Source organism: Babylonia areolata, chromosome 2 (assembly GCF_041734735.1).
Source record: "Babylonia areolata isolate BAREFJ2019XMU chromosome 2, ASM4173473v1, whole genome shotgun sequence".
Taxonomy (NCBI): domain Eukaryota; kingdom Metazoa; phylum Mollusca; class Gastropoda; order Neogastropoda; family Buccinidae; genus Babylonia; species Babylonia areolata.
The window spans coordinates 19,831,560-19,854,270 of record NC_134877.1 but is presented as its reverse complement, the minus strand read 5'-3'; the positions used below and the strand labels follow the sequence as shown (position 1 = coordinate 19,854,270).

Here is a 22,711-nt window from a genome sequence, read left to right as displayed (position 1 = left end):
GTAATCGTCATAGTAAGGCTGATCATACTCATGAGGTAATCATCATTGTAGTAAGGCTGATCATACTCATGAGGTAATCATCATAGTAAGGCTGATCATACTCACGAGGTAATCGTTATAGTAAGGCTGATCATACTCACGAGGTAATCGTCATAGTAAGGCTGATCATACTCATGAGGTAATCGTCATAGTAAGGATGATCATACTCATGAGGTAATCGTCATAGTAAGGCTGATCATACTCATGAGGTAATCGTCATAGTAAGGATGATCATACTCATGAGGTAATTGTCACAGTAAGACTGATCATACTCATGAGGTAATCATCATAGTAAGGTTGATCATACTCACGAGGTAATCATTGTTGTAGTAAGGCTGATCCAATAGCTGGGGGTCCACCTTGCCATTGGCCTCCCCATTGTTGTAGTTCACCACTTTGGTCGGCACTGGGGCTGGGTACGTGTCACGCGTCGCGTTGTGCGTCAGGAACCCGCCATCACTGAAAACACAATCAGGACCAGTTTTCTCTCTGGCAACCAACTCTATCATTCACTCTCCATTTTGTGTATTTGTCATCTCCTTTCACAGCTCCAGTTCAACCTTTCAGATTGGGCTTTGGCTGTAAATCATACATCATCATCAGTACACATATCAACCCTGTGTCAATTTCATGTAAGATGACATGTCCCCTGCGTAGGAGAATGTCAAGGAGCTTGTCAACGTCTGCACTGGACAACTGTACAAATCCACATTTCTTTTGCAATAAAGATTGAATCTAGCAAATGATGAGTCCCAAGCCTCCTTGGTTCATCCTGAATCTGTTGTGGATCACTGCTTAAGGGCAGTGAAATGTGGAAGCCATGCCTTTAGCTAGCCATCAACAGCCATCAGAAAGCAGCCACTGGCTGTATTGTCAATGATGCCAAGTCTCAGGGTCAAAAAGGTCAAGGTTATGGACACAAACAGGGTAACATCTCAAAAAAGGTGGGGGTTTTGGGGTTGGGTTTTTTTTTAACTTTCTGACTGCTTGTTTTATCATGAATAATTAGCTTCACAGACAAAGAGAGCATGGTGCAACAGTAATAACTTTTAAGACCAAGCATGGTATTGACTGGTTGGCACTGACCAGCTCTTTCTTGTCAGATTACTTTAGCAATTTTTTATCACTTGTGTCACATGTGTCATGATACCCTAAATATATGAACACTTCATCTTCATCAACAAAAGCCACAGAGAGAGAGAGAGAGAGAGAGAGAGAGAGAGAGAGAGTGAATATGAGAAGAGCTGTGGGGTATAACCAAGACAGAGTTTTTGACATTTGACATTGTTGCTAATACTCCAGCCAACAGCATAGGGCCATATCAGGACTGCCCAACAAAATATAAAGGGTCATGCAATGTGTTTTGGTTCTGGGCTGGGTTTTGTGTGTGTGTGTGTGTGTGTGTGTGTGTGTGTGTGTGTGTGTGTGTGTGTGTGTGTTTTGTTGTTGTTGTTTTTTTGGGGGGGTTGTTTGTTTGTTTGTTTTTTACTGTCCAGTCATCAGGGTTGGGTTGCAAAATGTGTACTGTTGAATACAAAATCCAAATTGGTTCGAAATGTGCCTGGTTGTGATGCTCATCAGTCTTGATTTATGCAAATATTCAGATTAACATCAGTGCTGTACAATCACACACACACACACACATAAATATATGCACACATTCAGAATGAATGCACATCCACACATCACAAATCTAAATGTAATTTCTGACTGATATAACTTATAAGCTTTGTGTGTTTACCCTTCTTCCATTCTCCCAAAATGGGTGAAGCACCATAAACACTCTAGTTCATCATGATCTGCATAAATGTGTATGATCTGTGAGTGTGCGGGTATGTGCAAACAAAATCAATAAATCAAACTATAAATAACACTGAGATGCAATATGAGCTTTTATTAACAAGTCTGTAACTCTAAGTCTGAAACCAGCTCCATATTTCAAAGCATGTCAACCACTCTGTCCAGGTGTATTCCTTGGAGCTATCAAAACTAAGCTAACTCAGTATCCTGTTTTGTTTCTGCCCCATCCACTAAGTGTTCCTCCCACACAGCTTGGGATCAGAGCATCATGCATACATGTGGAGTATCAGATGAAAAGGGCCACTTCATGCTTCTTCAGTGGCCACAAAGTGGACACACTTCAGCAAAGGAGCACTGACCTCACCTCCAACACCAATCCTCACAGACAGGAACCTATCCCTCACGGGGCCCCTCATTATTCCACTGCCTTTCCAATATCCACAGCAATAGGCTAGTAGCTTACATCTCAGGCCTTCACCACTCTAAACCAGACATGCAATATATGCAATATACCTCAGGTGAGTGCTTGAGCTGCTCTCTTCAAGTACTCTTTGTTCCACTTAAAGTGTGTTTCACTGTCTCAGGTGCAAAGAGAATAGAACAAGGAACAGACAAATGGGAAAGTGTAGTTGGGGGGGGGGGGGGGGGGGGGAGAGAGAGAGGGAGAGTTGAGAAGAGACAGAGACAGACAGGGAAAGAGGCATCCAGAGACTGACAGAGTGTGACCTCCAGCATATATATATATATTCATATTCAGCATTAGTAAGTTTCTTAAAGAGCAGTTAATTTTCAAGGTGATTTATTTTTTTTGTCCACAGTTTTGTTTTTCTACACCAACATCAAAAATGCAAGTTCAATTTTCACCGGAAGACTAGCTAAATAACATAACATCTATATATGTAAATTTGCTCAGTAATTTGGATATGATGTGTCTTTCATGAAAGCTTTCATCAGCACCCCTACCTCTCCTCTCAAAATGAACTCCTGTCAACATGTTCAGCTTTGACAACTATTAACCTATCAATATAGCAATAAATACCTTAGTCTACCCACTTAGATCTGTCCACACAGGCCCATCCACACACATGAAACAGGCAGCAACCTGCTTTATGTCTTCCGTCTTACTGTAAACCCAACCAGCCATGATGGCTGTAAACAGGCCATCAACATAGGACAAAAACTGCAAAACAATCGAAACCCCGCAACAATCAGAACATATCTCCAAATGTAACTGTCTACATCAAAAAAGACATGCACCATTCAATGTATGAGATGCAATGAACTTCTCACAACAGATCAGTATTTTTGAACTTCTCGAAACTGATCAACTGTTGTTGCACTTGATGCTGGGAGAAATATTCCTTTTAATTCATGACCTCCAGATTAAATATCTTAACAGTGGTAACCTTTTGTTCTTCACCCAACATCAGCCATTTATTTATCAGCACTGAACCTACCTCACACAGGTCATCTGATCAACAGTATCAACAGTTTCTGCCATATGTTCACATCATCTCATCCACATCAACAGTTTCTGCCATATGTTCACATCATCTCATCCACATCAACAGTTTCTGCCATATGTTCACATCATCACATCCACATCAACAGTTTCTGCTACAAGTTCACATCATCACATCCACATCAATAGTTTCTGCCACATGTTCACATCATCACATCAACAGTTTCTGCCACATGTTCACATCGTCACATCCACATCAACAGTTTCTGCCACATGTTCACATCATCACATCAACAGTTTCCGCCACATGTTCACATCATCACATCCACATCAACAGTTTCTGCCACATGTTCACATCATCACATCAACAGTTTCTGCCACATGTTCACATCATCACATCAACAGTTTCCGCCACATGTTCACATCATCACATCCACATCAACAGTTTCCGCCACATGTTCACATCATCACATCCACATCAACAGTTTCTGCCACATGTTCACATCATCACATCCACATCAACAGTTTCTGCCACATGTTCACATCATCACATCCACATCAACAGTTTCTGCCACATGTTCACATCATCACATCCACATCAACAGTTTCTGCCACATGTTCACATCATCACATCCACATCAACAGTTTCTGCCACATGTTCACATCATCACATCCACATCAGTTGTGTCTGCCAGATGTTGACCCACATCATCATATCCACATCAACTGTGCCCATCACAGACTGATAGTTTCACGGCAGCTCCACTTCCCCCAGGGCTCCCTCGGTGCCAGCACCTCCTCCTTCCTCCTCCACACCAACAGTGACCTTTTCCCTTGTGTGCCGAACCCCCAGGTTAAAGCCAGGTGTCTGTTTTACCAGCCTCTCTCCCCCTCCTCACCTTCAAGTGTGACACCGACATGTGCTGCCCCAAGCTACCTCTTGTTCTGTCTGTGCGTCAAACCAACCCCTACCTTCTGGCATCCAAGACGCCTGCCAAACACCCTCTTCACCCCACCCATCCCCCAATAACCCACCCTCTTCCTTGCCTCCAAGTTTCCTGGCTTCCACCATGCTCTCCTAGTCACTGTGTGCATTCTCCCCTTCTCTCAGCTACTGTCTCACTCTGCTGTCCCTGTTGTTCTGCAAGGTCACATGTACACTGGTTCAGGACTGAGAACAGACAGGAGAGAGAGTGTTCTGCTGCTAGTGGCTGTCCCCACCATCCTCCACCCTTTGACTGAAACTAGACTGAAGGAACCAACATTTCATGTTAACCTCATGTGGGTCAGCACAGACTCACACACATGCACATGCGCAAGTACACACACACACACACACACACACACAACATACACACCAACCCCTCTCTCAGATGTTTTTTGTTAGCTTTCTATTTTTACTTGCACAACTTGGATAAACAAAACAAAACAAAACAAAACAAAACGAAAACAACTGGATCCACAGAAGCTATCTATATAAGAAACAGATGTACGCCAATAGAAAGCACTCACCCACCAGGTAGGCTGATAGAAAGAAGATGACAGAAGGCAGACACATCCCCACGAGATGTCAGCAACTTGCCAAAACCCTCTACACATTAACTATAAAAAGAGAATGTGAAGAGAAAAAAAAGGAAAAGCTGGCTGACTGCCAGCCCCCTCCTTAACCCATCAGCCACAAAGCAAAACCGACTTGTCTCCTCTTCAAACAGGAGCAAAGTTTGGGGAGAGATAGACTCTGTGCACTTCTATGTGAACGAAGACCAACGACCATGTGTAATACCATTAACGATGTAGCTCCTGTAAAAACTATAACATAATTATGGCTTGTCAGAGCCACAGATCATAGGTTGGTGTGTGCACATCAATGGTTTGAACCAGGAAGACATAATCCATAATTATATCACTCAATATGCTAAAATAACAGATGTGATATTCATCATGATGTCAATATTAATATTTTTTAATAATCAATATTGTTATTAATCAGCATTATTGTTAATGACAATCTTATACAGCAGCAGATGTACTGAGCAGCACCAGTGTGTGTGTGTATGTGTGTGTGTGTGTGTGTGTGTGTGTGTGCATATGCGTGTGTGTGTATATATAAATGTGCAAGTGTATACATGTACACATGTATGAGTGTATTTATGTGTGTGTATGCATTCATGCATGTTGGGTTATGCTTATAAATGTGTGTGTGTGGGCACACATGTGGTAGATTCACTCTATGTGAATAACAGGAGACAGAGCAAGAGTGTGTGTATGTGAGCCTGTGTGTGTTGGTGGGTGTGTGAAAGTATGCTTGCATGTGAGCATGCCAGTGCATGATCACCCTGTATATATGTTGATGTGAATAATAATAAGGGAAAAGAAAAGTGGGCTAGACCCACCTACTGACAGAAGATAGCTTTGAACTAAACTGAAGTATTGAAAAGCACACCAAAAGGTCTGGAAGCGACCAAATCAACCCAAATGACTGAAGGCCTTTTGGTGCAGACAAAAAGAGCTGTCAGTCAAGACAGTGCTCCCACCACATCAAGGGCCATTCACTTTGCTGACAGGCAAACAACTGCCACACAAACATCATGAACACTTGGTCAGGTCATCAGAAAGATCCTTTCAGTCAATAAAGTCCAGTGCCTCCAACAGACTGACAGTAGATCAATAACAAAATGGGACTGGCCCCAGGGGAGGTTATAGATACACTAAAGTCAAATACACCATTATCAAAGTGTCAGGACAGTAAATCCTTCATTCTCAAATTTGTGGACGCAAGACCAACAGACAGTTCCTTTTCATTCTCAAAAGTGTGAGTATAAAACCAATAGATCTTGTTTTCCTTTCTGTGTTGCTGCTCAGCACAGCGCTGGCATTCAGAAAGTTGTGAATTTGATTCCCCAGTTCCCACATTTCTCTCCTGTCCTTCCAATGCGCAAGACCAGTTGTTAGTCCAAAACTGACAGTGCTATGTGTTCCAAAGACCACAATTAGTGATTCTCTTTTTTTTTCTTTTCTTTTTTAATGATAGTCTGTCATGCCTATGACCACAAAATAAGCAGAGGAGGCATCTACTGTCCTGACTATCTGAGCAAGAATTTGATAAAGGTGGAAATATCCCCAAAGGCCAACTAGCCACCAAGGCTGCAGCACTAAGAGCCAGTGCCATCTTGTCTCCTAATTTCAGAGTCATTGTCCTTCACAAAAGACTAAGCTGTAAATTACTTCCCACTGCAGTTGAAAAACCACTGATCATACAGCTCTCACTTTGCTGTTGGCCCAACTGTAAGCTTATGTCAATCTGACATTAACCAATGGTTGAGGCTTTTTCCAATGTAAAATTGAACATACTACAAACTATGTGACATGCCTCAAGATACCAGACAGACAATTCTCATAACTGTGCTGCCTTGCAAGAACTGGTACACCACCAAACTCATCCCTGGAGATAACGATATTTTAACAACTAAGTGAATACCCTGATGAGTCAAGACATCCTCTCTTCACCACCCACCCCAGACTCCAAAAATAGAAAAGAAAATGAAAAAAAAACAACCTTCAGTACAGTCAACATCAGACAGAGGTGGCCCTGTACAGTCCCATCAATGACTCCTCTGCTCTCAAGGTCTTCCAACAAGACACACCACACCAGATAACTCCTCCCTCTATAAAATGACTACTGCTTGCTTTCTGGTGGTTGTTAAACTGTTGTTAGAGCCTGAACTAGTGCTGCAAGTCCATCTCTTTCTTTTGATCGACAAACATCTATAGATCTACAAGATCAAACACAGTACAAAAGGAACTCAACAACAACAGTCTTTCAAGAGACCACCTTTTGTACACTTTTCTACCAAAACAAAATATGCATAAAAAATTACAGTAAAGCAACATATTTTACAGAGTGCAATACCAGTGATAAGCATTTTCCCTGAATTAGTATGTGTTTAAGGATCAACTTGCTGCTTTAATCTGCTTTGAATAAACTGATTATATGACAAAATTAACCATTCTACAGATGCTTGAAAAACTCCATATTCAATGTCTGTGAATATCATGAAATCTACAATTAGAGTTAACAGAAATCAATGAGATACTGTCAAAATTTAAAAAAAAAAAAAAAAATCAAGTTTGATTTTTTAAAATTTCACTGTATAAATGACCGTTTCACTACATACAAAAATAATTATGTCTGTGCAAATCTGTACACAACTCAACCAAGCTAAAATAAAATAATAACAAATTAAAAGAACAACATCATCATAATAATAGAGAGGGGAAAAAAAAGCCCATGCCAATACTCTCAGCAGTCTCATAATCCTTGAATGAAGGATCGATTTACCTGAACAATTCATATACCACCACCACCACCCCACTCCATCATTCTTGTGTTACCTAAGTCAGCCAGCGCATGCATTGATCAACAGAGAATCCATCACTCGGACAAAAGACAGGCAACAAAGACCCACAATGGGAGGGAGTTCAGGGGGGTCAGGGGGTGGGGGGGCAGTCTGAAGAGGAGTGGTGGTGGGTGAGAGGGATGGAGCAGAGGGGGGTAACCTTCCATTACAGCACAGTGCTGTTGTGATCACTAGCTGAGCCATTACCAAAGTCAGTCATGCAGGGTGGAGTACATGCCTGTGCATTCAGTGATATCTAACAGCTCAGTCTTACACGTCTCACCTCCACCCCTCACCTGGTTCCCCCTCACACCCTCCCACACCCTCAACCCCCATATTCCCTGAACTACAGCAGGCTCCACTGATGGTCCTGGTTGAACTGCAACATCTCACCTGATTGTTCTGCTCCAACCTGTCAGAACTTGTCACTCTGTGTACCACTCAACGTTCACCTTGCTTTTAGTGGTCTCATGGAGATGTCACTCTCCATTCTAAGAGTCCAACTGCTTTTGTTAATTTGAATAAGTGCACTGTGTGTGTGTGTGTGTGTGTGTGTGTGTGAGAGAGAGAGAGAGAGAGAGAGAGAGAGAGAGAGAGACACACACACACACACACACACACACACACACACACACACACACATACATACACACACCACACACACAGAGTGACAGAACAAACTGAAACACCTACCTGCCACAAATTAAGCTGGCACTTTTCCCCATAGCTGAAGAGAAACAGTGATAAAATGAAATGAGGGCATATATCTTACACCACCACGAAAGCACCAGCCACCATGTCACTGCATGGTCCTGTCTGTCTGTGTCCCACAGCACTCTAATGATTTTTTTCCCCTTCGTGAACTAGTCAGTCTCTGTAGATGCGGTGTTGATCCAGGTGTTTTTCAATGTGTTTTTTCATGAATCTGAAAGATCAAATCACACACTCCCTAATATTTTTTTTTTCTATTTTCTGACAGTGAAAACAGAACCACTTTCCACTTTCCCACAACTGGCACCTCACAGAAGATCTGAACACAGAACTCATGGATGATGACCTGTCAAGTCCAGTGCATTTCATGCAAACATTTCCTTCACAACACAGTGGCCGTCTTCAAGATGTCATTCTCAAGAGTCAAAATCCCACTTCTCACATACTCACTCAGCAGATATTTCCGGTGCACTAATCTTATAGCTTACGCTGGTTACAGATGTTTCCTGCACATGTACAGTCACCGTCTTCAAAACATCTCACAATCAAAAAGTTTATGCTCTCCACAATTCCTTTCCAATATATTCAATGAATTTCTGAAATGCCTCTGCATTTCTGTTACAATGTAACACCCACTATCCCTAACATCAAAACAAGTCACTGTCAAAATGCCCATTTTTCCTGATTAAAACATGAAAAGAAAAAAAAAGGGGGAAGAAAATACCAAGTCTTGTTTCCTTCATACTAAATTTCTATAACATTATCAACAGTGGCAGTAAGCTCTTACTACGCATATTTAAGTGATGAATTCACAACCTTTTTTTCAATGAAATATTTCTTCGCAAAACTTGTTAAAAACAATGTTTCTTTTCAAATCAAACTGACTTGAACACCACTTTGTTCAGTTGTTTAAATGCACAAACCAAGTGAACCTGGCACTGCTGTGTTGCGAGCGCTTCACCACAATCCATTAAAACTAGCCACTCAGACTGCTTGAGACGAAACAAAACACAACACCCTGCTATGTTTACTCTTCTCTCAACAATGAATTGTTAGCAACTGGATAAAACCTGGCTTTGTGAGCTGGACTGAACAACTATCTGCCCTACAAACCTCTTTCACCACTGTTTGGGAAGGAAACTGGGAGGGGTAAGGGGAAGAGTGAGGCGGTGTTTCCCTTTGGTTTTTGTCAGTTAACGCTTGTGTCGTCAGGCTTGTCGGGCTAAACACACTTCAAACCCTGTCAGTCCATTGCGAAAACTACCAGTTTGAATAATTAACTTTCCCATCCATGGACTACTGAATCACTGCCGACTGGATTTGAAAAAAGAATTCCTGTCACAGATGATTTTGCTGAGCACTTAATCTCTCTTCACAGATCTGTCACACACACACACACACACACACACACACACATGCACGCGTGCACAAACATACACACACGTGTGTACAAACACACACACACATGCGTACAAACACACACATACATGCACACACATGTACACACCAATGTTACCACTTCATTAAACTTGCTTTTCTTTCCCTATTCCTCACTCAAGGTCTAACCGTGCTCACTCCCGTCCACAGTGCAAGAGAAAATAACCTGCTTCACCAGCATGACACAGACATTATCACTTGAAATCTGCTCGCCATGTGACAACTGCAGTTTATATAACATGTCATAACTGGCAGATTTATGGTGATAAAAAGCCTATTGTGTTCCAACTGGCTAACAACCGAGAGACACAACCGATCTTCAGCAGAAATGCCCAACATGAGAGAGATAACCCACAATACCATGATCAACTGCACAACAGTTCTGGAGTCACCTGTGCTTTACCTAAATATATATACACTTGCAGGCAGAAAAAAATTTAAAAGATAAGGGTGGTGCTCTCATTGTAGCGACACACTCTTCCTGGGGAGAGCAGCCCAAAATTTCACAGAGTTCTAAATCAGTTGTGACAAAAAACTAATACAATACAATACATGTTACATATACTGTATAGACACAAAACAAACTTCTGAACAAAACAACAAAAAGAGAAAACAAAATGTGGCATACTGTACTGCAGACAAATGCTGCCTTCACAGTCACATCACTATCACCACACAACAATAATTCTCATTTCAACAGCTCAGCACACAGCTGCACATTATATCATCTAATGTTATACACCAAGACCATCTGCCACCAAATACTGTTTCAGTGCTTGATTCTGATCTTGTCATATCAACTGCGCACACAGAGGACCGAAGAACACCAGTGTACAGACCATTCATGCAGTGCTAGATCCTCATTTATAGCCTCCAATCATGTTACGACCCCACCTAAGTCAGTCTTCAATCATGCTGCTAAATGCCCAGCCCAGCACAGCACAGAGAGCCTTGCCCACCCAGTCTCAGCACTAGACACAAGTCCACACAACTGCCAGGAGGTTTCCGATACCCTTCTCATGAATACCACTGGCCGGGGCACAGTGCCTGCCACTCTGCTGTACAAATCAGCCATGCACTTCTCTCACCTACCTACTTTAACATCCCCTCTCACCTCCCCACCCTTCCCTTTCCCTATCATACCCCCCAGCCCCCTCCCCCACACCCACCCCCCTTTACTGGTGTCTATGGCAGCATTATATAGCTGAATGATTTTCAATCACACATCACCTTTGCCAGTGCTTACCATACCTTTTCAGACCGGTGTGAGACACATTGACACCTGCTGCTTTTTTCATTTCCAATGTCATGATGATTTTAAGTGATAGTCGACAACTGCTGCTTTTCCAAGCATTCAAAATCAAGTGGTGAAGGGTAGGAGGGAGAAAGAGATAGGTATGGAGATAGGTTATGTGTAGGCAGACAGGAGAAAATCAGAAAATTGGCAGATTCCACCTCAGAAAGAAGATTCTCTGTTGTTGTAGTCCCCCCCCCCCCCCCCCCCCCCCGCCTGTCCTTGTTTAGACTCTCAGTTTCACTTTCAGGGTTCCTATTCTCTGCACTGTGCTGTGCATGGCATGGAAGGATGAGAGGGGTGAGCAGAGAGGCTGAAGAAGAGGAACCCTATTCTAAAAAAGCTTTAGTTTCCTCTAAACTTTCTACGACTCTTTCAGGGCTCCAGATTATTGCACTGTATTGCAGTTTGCCTCTTTCTGCATACCATCATAAGTAATAAACATTGTAATGTATCGTCTTCTATAGCAGTGTGCTGTATCTTTGTTGTTGTTGTTGTTGTTGTTGTTTTTCTTTTTTCTTTTCTTTTTTTTTTTCGTTTTTTTCCTCTTTTTGTTTTTTTGTTTGTTTGCTTGTTTGTTTGTTGTTGTTGTTTTTTATGAAACTGAAAGATATGTCCACATGACCATGACATTCAGGCTGATCTCCTGAGGAGCACACCACACTGTGCAACACCACTGTTCTCATGTATTTTCTTTTTCATCTCTCATAGCTTTTTTTTTTCTTAACCCAAAGATTCTCCTACTGGATGTATTCACACCAAGTTAAAAGCTGCAAATGAACTTTATAATCTCATCCTAATGATTCCTGCCTGCCACTTCACCAATCTAATGGACAGAAAGGAACAGAGAAAAGAGTCAAGTCTATACATAATCTGAACTTGGGAAGAGTAAAAGATCTCTCTCTGGCTCCCACTGATGCCCCATCCACAAGACCACTTATTCAGAACACCCGTGTGAACTTGTTCATTACCAAGTAACCAGTGCCCCAGAATGCTGTCGATGGCAGCACATCCTACAACACGGAATCTAAAATCTCAAATTATCAGCATCATAAAGAAGAAAGTCCAAGACATGCAGATTTTTTTTCAGTTCTCAGACATATCAGCTCAAAAATCATCATGTAAAAATATAACTCATATAATGATGTTATTCTACACGTAAAAATACAAGAATCACAATCTCTTACTGTGCTCTAACCTTTAATGGAATGTTTATGGAAATGTTATTTTTACAATATAATTTTTATTCTCAATGGAGACTAAGGTTATTGTGTCAGTGTGTGTGTGTGTGTGTGTGTGTGATTATATGTTCTAAGACACACACACACACACACACACACACACACACACACACACACATGAACTCACACACACTCACATGCACTCACATACACATTTGTATGCACACACACAAACATGCATGCACACACACACTCACACACAGTGACAACCACCCACTCACACACACATTAATGCCCACTTCCACATGCACATGCAAACATACACACAAACATTGTAAGACAGCCTGCCCCATACTTTCACCAAACACACTGTCATAAGTTGACCGATTTGTCTGGATAGTCCTCCTCAGTCTGTCCAAAACTGCAAACTTTGTACTATAGAACAGCGTGTGAATAACTGTCTGGCACTGTACAAAATTCACCCAACACACAGCCTCACCATAAAAAAGTGGATACCGTTCACACATAGACCTGATAAAAGAACTCATAAACGTTTGTGGCTGACTGAGAATGCTGTTCCCCAAAAAAACATCTTTAGTTTAGTGTCATGATTGCACCACTCCACCATTTTGTTTCTAAAGGACCTTTATGCCCTCTTCAAAATTAGCCAAATGTCTTGAAGCTTAAATCTAGTTCATAGCTACACTGCCTTTGGCACTACTGCAGTCTCAATCCTTGCTCCCTGCACAGACATGCTTACTACTCATGCAAGAATGCGTGATACATGTATACTGCACAGACACATTTCTCTCTCTCTCTCTCTCTCTCACACACACACACACACAAAATAGATACAAAATTGCCACTGGTTAAATTGTAGCAATTTTTCAACCAAGAAATACTAATGATACTCATAGTACAAAGTGATAAAAACATAATACATGAAACCATACACTAATGATACAGGTGGCAATTTCCTCGGCTATTTTTTTAAGAAAACAAACAAACATTACTATCACTTTATTGGTCAATACATCTACATGTTTATGACAAACAATAATGAGGGATCTTTTTTCATGACCAAAATAAGAAATCAGAAAGCAAGTTTCTTCCCTAAGTCACCAACAAGCAATGGTCAATTGGTCAATACATCTACATGTTTATGACAAACAATAATGAGGGATCTTTTTTCATGACCAAAATAAGAAATCAGAAAGCAAGTTTCTTCCCTAAGTCACCAACAAGCAATGGCTAAAAACTTACTGAATGAAATAAGAAATCAGAAAGCAAGTTTCTTCCCTAAGTCACCAACAAGCAATGGCTAAAAACTAACTTACTTTTTATGCTGTAATCAAGTTAGTGATAACATAACAGTTCATAAACATAAGCATGCACACACACATGCGCGCGCGCGCGCGCACACACACACACACACACACAGAAATGATCCAAAAAGGTAAAATATCATTAATCTTTTTTTCTTTTTCTTTTTTTTTATAAATTCTTCAAAAATCTTTCAATTTCATGTTCATGAATCCACCATCTGTATGCACAATTCCCATATTTGCTTTGGTTACTGTTTTGACTGCATCACAGGTACTTCAACAGGTAAACAGAAAAAGGAATGGGAGGGAAGGGAAAGGGTGTGGGGAGGGGTCAGAAGACCAAGGTAATAATCACTCAAGTAGTCAAGGGGACCCATATCTCTCTCTGTTCAACACATCTCGACACTAGGGGGTGCGTGTGTGGGGGAGGGGAGGAGGCAGGGGGGCAGGGGGTGGGAGAGGGGGTGCGGGGTATATATACATGGCAGAGAAGGACCCTGTTCCTGCTGAGCCCTTTTCCCTCCCCTCCCGCCCCCTGCCCCATGCAGGCTTTAATGGAGCAGAAAATGGGATAGTACACAACCCCTCTTTCCCTGCCACAGCTCTGCAGGGGGTGGGGGGGGACAATCACCAGCACTGGAGGCCTCAGGTCTACCAGCCACATGATCCCGTCACGTCTGACACCTATCATTTCCATTCCTTCCCCCACCCCCTTCTGACACCTGATTCTGCTCCCCCCCCCCCTTCCCCACCCCCTACTCCCACCCACACACACACCTCTCTCTCAAAGGAAAAAAACCACCTACAAAGGCACTGAAGGTAGAGAGGAGGGGTAATCTTCTTTGAATATACTGAAATGGGTGGTGGCATAGGGCAGGGGTGTCCTTTCTCAAATCTCTCAAATCCTTTCCAATCAAGGCATCAGAAATATTTTTGTTTATCATTACTCACACACAGCAGGTAATCACTGAGTCTACAGAAAAGCAGGCTGTGCTGGAATTTCTAATGATGTCATTTTAAAATGTCACCTGCACAGTGAAAATTAAAACTAATAAAAGCCATGGTTCATCAGTCTCTTTTTGCAGCCACAAAGAAAATCTCTGTACCAAAATATAGACAATAAAATTTGTGTATCCGTGTTCGTACTGTATTAGTGTTCATGTTTGTAACTACAGTATCCAGGTTGTTAAAATCATTAAATTGGTCCAATTTTCTCTTCATCCATCATTCAAAACACTGGGTTAACATTCCACTTTAAAAAAATAAATATATATCGAAAGATCTACTTTTTATTAAGACGTCTTACTATGGCACATATTCTTGAAGATTTCCAGGCTTTCAAATCACTGACAGCTAATGAAGATCATAAACATGAAGCCAAATGGAAGACGAACCGAGTTAAGACAGGAGGGCAAAACAAAGGACGGTGCACTGGTATACATACATCAAACCATTTACATCCACTTTCCCACCCCCCATAAATTCTCAGTCAGTCTGTCTAATGACAACAACAACAACAAAACCCAGTAAGGAACAGTCAGGAGCATGATAAAACAACAGTCAACCAATTCACCTCCACTTAGTGTGACTTATGGTGAGTACACATGCCTTTTTTTCTTCTTTTTTTTTCTTCTTTTTTTTCAATGGGGGGTTAAGGTAGAGAGAGTACAGGCCAAAGGAGTGGGATGGGGACAGGCCTACCCAGCCATGCAGAACAAGGGGGAGGTCCCAGTACAAAAGCCAGTCACCCAGTTGAGTCAGACCTCACATGCACTTCACCCATTTCACACCTGGCTGACCTGGTGAGAGAACAGGTGACAGCGAGGGCAGCACCTGGTCACCAAATATCCTCCACACACACTGCCACCGCAGACAAGGGATCTACCACTGGCTTTCTCTCTCCAATGACAACCTACACCCCACGCTTTCAAGGCTTTGCTGGCCGAGTCTCAGTGCCTTCTCATGTCATCCAACCTGAGTGTTACAACACCCCAAAGGCTTTCGTTTGTTTTGTTTGAGAGCAATCTCATGTCTTCAAGACTGTTCTTTTTCTTTTTTTCTTTTTTTTTCTTTTTTAATGTGGGTCTTAGTTTTAGTTCATATCTACTATCAGCTTATCAACATGGATGAAGGTTTGAGTACATTTTTATGTCATCGTATCTGGTCTAATATAAACATGGTTCAGCTAATAAAGATCATGTTGAGCATTCATCTAATGCCCATCCTTCAGTTCACACAAACCAACATACCTCACCAAAGGAGCATGTTTAAGTATCATATATTGACTACAGTCTAGGATACTTGAACAGAAATTATTACGGCCTTATTCAAACACATGGGATCCTTTCAAATGTATATGATTTTACTCTCTCTCTCTCTCTCTCTCTCTCACACACACACACACACACACATACACACACACACACACACACATATACACACACATGTACACACACAAAAACCAAACACATCGATGTGTGAAGAAAGGGACAGCAGTAAAAGAGAAGTATTACGAAAAAGAGAAAGAGAATGACACTGACAGAGACGTGTACTGGGGATGTCAAGAGTGCACAAAGAACAAAATGCCAACAAAACTGTTCACACACACACACACACACACACACACACACACACCAAAAAAGAGAGAGGGACGAAGTGACACAGCCAACCAACAAAGCAAAGAAGCTGAAACCGACAGGCCAACCATTACACAGAAAGATGGTAAATACAACAAGTAAAACTTCAGGTATATAAAAAATGCAAAATATTCTTATCATGAGAGACACGTTACACACACCTGCACCCCCCTCCCCCCACCCCCTCCCTTTGCCCCCCCACACACTCCCCCCCCACACACCCCACCCCCCCACCTCAAACACTCACACGAATGAATGCACACACATCCAATATCACTCAAAGTGACAACAAACCAGATCAAGACACCCACACACCCACACACAGGACAAGAGACAGATTGACTCCCAACAACAAGAACCAATGGACCACAACACACAAAGAGATTGTTCAGCATGACCAGTAAGCATGAACAGATAGGAAAGCATCATGTCCTCACTGAAGAACACACACAAGATGGAGTTCATGGAAATTAAATGCATGCAAGACAGAAATAAAGGCAATTTCTTCTTTAAAAATTACAAAGAGAGAGAGAGAGAGAGAAAGAGCAAATGGAAGGGAGGAGGGAGAGAGAGAGAGAGACAGAGAGACGAAACTTAGAAATTTACAAGTACAGAAAAGTTTGGTTTTTTTAAACAAAAAGGAAAGTGAGGAAAGTTTCACTGTTGAGCAGATGCCTGACCAGCAGCATAACCCAACGCGCTTAGTCAGGCCTTGAGTGCATGCTTACATATTTGTGTACCTATGAAAGTGGATTTCATTTTACGTAATTTCGCCAGAGGACAACACTCTCGTTGCCATGGGTTCTTTTTCAGTGCGCCAAGTGCGTGCTGCACACGGGACCTCGGTTTATCGTCTCATCCGAAAGACTAGACGCTCAGTTTGATTTTCCAGTCAAACTTAGGAGAAAGGGCGAGAGCGGGATTCGAACCCACACCCTCACGGACTCTCTGTATTGGCAGCTGAGCGTCTTAACCATTCTGCCACCTTCCTCCTGAGAGGGAGAAAAAAACAGTGCTGCAATCAACAGCATAAGCGCATTAACTAAATACAAACACCGGACTAGCAAGCACTGTCAGACAAACATGCCCATGCACACCCTCACTCGCTCAAAAACATACAGAGTTGGAACTACTCACTCATCCGACTTCTCTGACCGATCCCCGTCATTCCATGATGTCCTGGAAGTCTTGTAGTCGTGGGGCAAGGTGGCACGCACATGACTATTAACACCGTCCCGCCGATTAAACCCGTAATGTGAATGTTCCGAGTGACCAGAAAATGTCTGTGATTTGGACAGCTGCCGGTATCCTTCAATGAATCGCCTCTCCTCCAGAATGGCGTCCCTTGACACTGCACCCACCGTCCGCCGATACCGCTTGCTGGGCGATCTGGAGATGGGATTGGACAAATTGGATCACCAACTCTTCAAGGCCTCTTTTGTTTCTTACATGAATGGTCAGTCGATCATTTAACAGCAATGTCGTCAATCATACGTTAATGCAACAATGCAGTCGGAGGGGGAAATAATAATTGGAGAGGATTAGCAGCTGGTGTATTTACAGAACGATAGCTAAGCAAAGACATTATGGGACAGAACAGCTGGTAAATTTATACAGAGTTATGTAAACTACAGACAGTCTATACACCCCCAAAGCCCTCAGACAGGGAAAATGGAAAGACAGAACATGGATACAATCTGACAGGCTCAAGGCCTGAGGATATATATAGGCACTGTAAAAAGGGGAAAAAAGAAAAGAAACAAGAATGAGAGACATGCTGGATGAGAACATAACACAATTTTAAAAAATAAGACAAACATGGATATGAAAGTATTTATTGTAACAATCTCTCTTCCCATTTCCAACAACTTCATTCTTAAACCAAACTGAGTCTACCTTAAAAAACAACTTCAACAGTGGTAGAAAATTACTATGTGAGCGTCAATTACATTTTAAACATCTTAATATGTCACCATCACAATATGCTTAACCATGATTTGAAGAAACATGTCAACATCATGTATAACAAGTAAATATGCACATACATGAACACACACACACACGCACACACACTCTCTCTCTCTCTCTCTTTCACTTCAGAAGAAAACCAGATACAGTCATCAGACAGGTGGTCCCGATAAAAGGTCAAACTGTTATGGAAGACACACCTGAAGCTAAATTAGCCAACCCCATCAGTGATTAGTGCATATACTGCAGAATTAGGGTAAAATCAAAAGCCAAATATCAACCACACCAAAGAACAACTCTTGTGATATCATTTTGTTAAAGTTGACTTAGCCCACTACCATTTTATTGAACAAATCAAAACAGTCATCTAGCCATTTCAAATGTATTTCAGAACTACTTGTGTTACTGAGAACCAATAAAAATGTTCCAATACAGAAATAAATAAAATCAGATTCCCTGAATAGTTCATCCCACAGCAGTCTCTCCTCACATGCATACACCCTCCTTCTCTTCAAACAAAAGCAACAAACACTAGCACTAGCTTCACTGAGGATATACATTCAAACAAATCACACACACACACACACACACACACACACACACACACTATTTTCCCCACCCACCCCTACAAAAAAAATAAAAAAATAAAAAGACTAAATAGGCATTATTCACATATCAATCTTTAGAAGAAAATCTTTAGAAGAAGAAGAAGAAAAAAGAGCTTTAGGAACTTTAAGAACTGTTCAAATATTCATTCCATGGACCATGATGGAAGATATACTGACAATAAACCCAATACACAACCACCTGCTACCAAAGAACAATTATGTAACTCAGACGTATTTAATGTTAAACTAAAGAGTATACATGCCCCCCCCCCACCCCCCCACCCCAACGGTCATCAGGTCATCCAAGATTTGCTGAAATTTTCCTGCATGACTGTGACTTTCCACTGATAGCTGCAGAGTCCTACCAGTCACTTGTTGCACAACAGCAGCTGTGACCAACTGAAGGGGAGTGGAGTAAGTATGAGAGGTGGGTTGCAAACTGACCTTTTCAACCACTAAGTACATCACTAAATGTTTAAATAAAATGATCTGTTCCTGCACATCATCCTGAAGTCAGTCCTTCAAGTCATGAAACAGGATAAATACCTGAACGCTCAGTAAACATAGTTTATGTAGCTCTTATTCTTAATAACAGAAATTAAAAGGACAACTGGATGTAAACACTTAAGATTGAAAAGCACATGAACAATGTGAACCAAATAACAGTCACATATAATGAACAAGATTCATGTGAGGCGAAGCGATACAGACCTGGAAAAGGCTCGGTCTACTTTGGCCCGTCTCCTACTTTCCTCTAACGTTTGATACTCAGTTCTACCACTGGAACAAAAGTGGCATACACACAAGTCAGACCCTTGCTCCCTGGCCCTGCTTCTCCGTCACACTTGTACGACTGTTCAGGTACCAGCATGCAGTGTCTGCTTGTCTGTGTATCACATCAGTCACTGATAAGGCCACAAGTTAGACGCTCCACAAACCTATGTTCGAGTCCCTAAAACAGTGTCTTTCATTCGAAGAGATTTTCCGGTGTTTCAACATGCAGTTACCACTAGCACTTGATTTCAGAGACCGATAACAGACTGTTTGCCACAGTAAAATACAGGCAATCATTTTAATGTACATGTGGACGGTGTGATACTGTAAAATGACAAAACACAAAATTTGCAGATGACATCAACTACAGTGCAGACATTAGTGCCCTATTTCACAGTGCAAAGATGTGACATGCACTGCCTGACTGCCATTCATTTTCATGCCAACTTGTACAGAGTAAGACACACTTTCTATTTAAAACAAGTACTACAGTGGTCTGGGATTTTTTTTTCTTCTTCCTCACTGTCTGTGAACGTGTCAGTGGTTATCCAATGAATATGATATAAGATGATTGGTATATTTTCGACCACCAAGGTCAGTAGCTATTTCATACCAAGAACTGAAATGTCAAACTCAAAGATGCACACATCTACAACCTATTCACCACTATGTTACAAGTCACTTTCAGGGATGGATGTCTGATGAGCAGAGATCAGAAACATTTGATATTTGTTCTCCAATAGGTCAGAGTTCAGTTCATGGTGGATCACAATGAGAACACACTACATGTTATCACTGAATCCTGTCATCAGATATGACCAGGGGTGGTTTTATGCCCCGATTTTAGAAGAGTGAAGAGACGCTTCATACCATGAACTCTTAACAGAAGTCAGTCACATTAACTGATGTCTACATGCCCCCTACAGATCAGTTCTGTTGGATAGATCATTTGTTACATGATGCCCTACAGATATTAGCCACAATCAAACTTCTCCAACATGTGTTTAAAACCTCACAGAAATCAATACGTTACGTATGTGTCCACCACAGAGATTGGATCAAACTTTGCTCCCACCTTCACAGTGAGGCATACACACTGTTTTACGGTACACATGTCAGCTGGCAGCAGTTCTCTGTCCCAACTCACAGACTGGCACCAAGCTGACCAACAGTCTGAGACACTCCATGAGCATGCTCCTGATACTGCATGAACGTGTGTTTGGGATTCTACCATCCTATCTTTACACTGCTATGTGACTGATTCTCAAGGCATTCTTAACATGTTAAACTAAAAACCTATCTAATGTTATCAAATATCACAGTTCATACCCACACTACAACACACATACACACATGCAAGAAAGTCATACACTCATCAAACTCACAAGTGTTAGAGAACACGCAGATTAACTGAATGGGAGCAAGATCTTGTTATACGTATATCGATATGTTGTTAACAGTACAAGAGTGGGGTCAGTATTGATGAAAAGTACCCCTGTCTATTAGAAAGATGTTAGCGCAAACCAGTCTGTGAACAAAACTCTTTGTCACATTAGTGCTCTTCATCCCATGTCAGTGAACAAAGCTCTTTGTCACATTAGTGCTCTACATCCCATGTACCAGTCAGTCAGTGAACAAAGCTCTTTGTCCCAGCAGTGCTTAATGTCCCAAGCCCATCATCTCCACATCCTTGTACCACCCCCAACCCCTGTCACCCAAACTGTCTGCACCTTCAGCTTGTCACAGAGCACTTTCTGAATAATGTGGGGTTTTTCCATCAGAGATATTCATTAAGAATAACTGCAGGAATGCATTTCATGGTGTTGTCAAAACTTATGTTTTATCCAATATTCTAAGAACAAACACAAGCAAAAACAATAACTGTGCAATGGTTTCAACCTGATCCTGCATTAAAAGGATGCTTTTTAATTCTTACTTGGTTTATTCATTTAGAATATTTGCTGAAATGTGCTTTTTGTTATTAAATCTTGTGTTACACTTTTCAACTAATATTGTAGCCCTGAGATAAGCTTCATGGTCAGACAGGCTATATACATAAACAGTCCAATTCAAATAATGGCTGCAAGCCTGACTGTTGCCAGGTCATTCTCTGGACACCACACCCAACAGCTAAGGAACAGTGGTGTTCCACTCGTGCACAGTCACTGATCACCATGCACCTGCAACATTCTCAACTTCTTCAATTCCTCAGTGACTTCAGACAATTCCTCAGTGACTTCAGACAGCGAATCAAAGACCTCTGTGCCAAATATGGATGCTGTGCCTAATCCTTTTTTTTTTTCTTTTTTTTTAATACCAATTTCGAAAGGCAAAATGATGTTGATCTTTTCCCTCTCTCTTTCTCCACCCTCATAAACCTGCTGACAGTGTCCACCCTCACTTTCGGCATCTTCCACCAGGTAGGTGTTGATGAGGAAAAGCTAGTTTAGAAGACACACTGTGCTGTCTCTAACTGTTAAGCACAGACATCCACAAACTACAGAAAGGCCTTTCAGCATCCTATCGCTTACACTGATTGAAATGTTTTTAACAACCCTTGAATTTATCAAGAACTTTAAAAAAGGACAGAAGAAAAAACTTTTTTTGTAACCAATCGCTGTAAAATATAAAACAATATATTCCTGAAGTAGCTCTGATCTAAACATATCCCTACCCTTCCTACCCACACTCCAAATAAGATAAAAATTTGGATTCAAACACAGGGTGATAGGGATAATTATTAGATTATGACTTGACCAACGAGTGGAGATGATGAGGTATCCAGAAAACAAAGACTTTGAGGCAACCCCCCCTACCCCTCCACCCTCAACCATATCAGTGTCACACGACATGTCAGTATCTTGTGCCGGGCATTCATCATCCCTACTTCTCTTTCTACATGGTAAATTCTACTATTATTCAATAACAATTCATCTACTACTATTCAACAATTCATAAATACATCTATTTTCATTTCATACTTTCTCGCTCCACCTCCCTTTCTCTCCTTCCTTTTGCCATATTCATATCTAATGTCTTTACCTACCTGTTCATTCATTCATAACATGATCAACATTCA

General features: G+C 41.5%; 1 protein-coding gene across 8 annotated transcripts in view; it reads right to left on the bottom strand.

Annotated features, from left to right (window-relative positions):
* The window catches only part of LOC143298870 (tyrosine-protein phosphatase non-receptor type 4-like), a 97,212-nt gene that overhangs the window by 24,066 nt on the left and 50,435 nt on the right, over positions 1–22,711 (bottom strand). For 7 of the 8 annotated variants that reach the window (XM_076611876.1, XM_076611911.1, XM_076611919.1 and 4 more), the window contains 3 exons: positions 19,570–19,638; positions 17,420–17,671; positions 351–498 (listed from right to left, as the gene is read on the bottom strand). In XM_076611876.1, coding sequence (XP_076467991.1) covers positions 351–498; positions 17,420–17,671; positions 19,570–19,638 — 469 coding nt within the window. The remainder of the gene's footprint in view (positions 1–350; positions 499–17,419; positions 17,672–19,569; positions 19,639–22,711) is intronic. The other variant, XM_076611936.1, reaches the window with a different exon arrangement.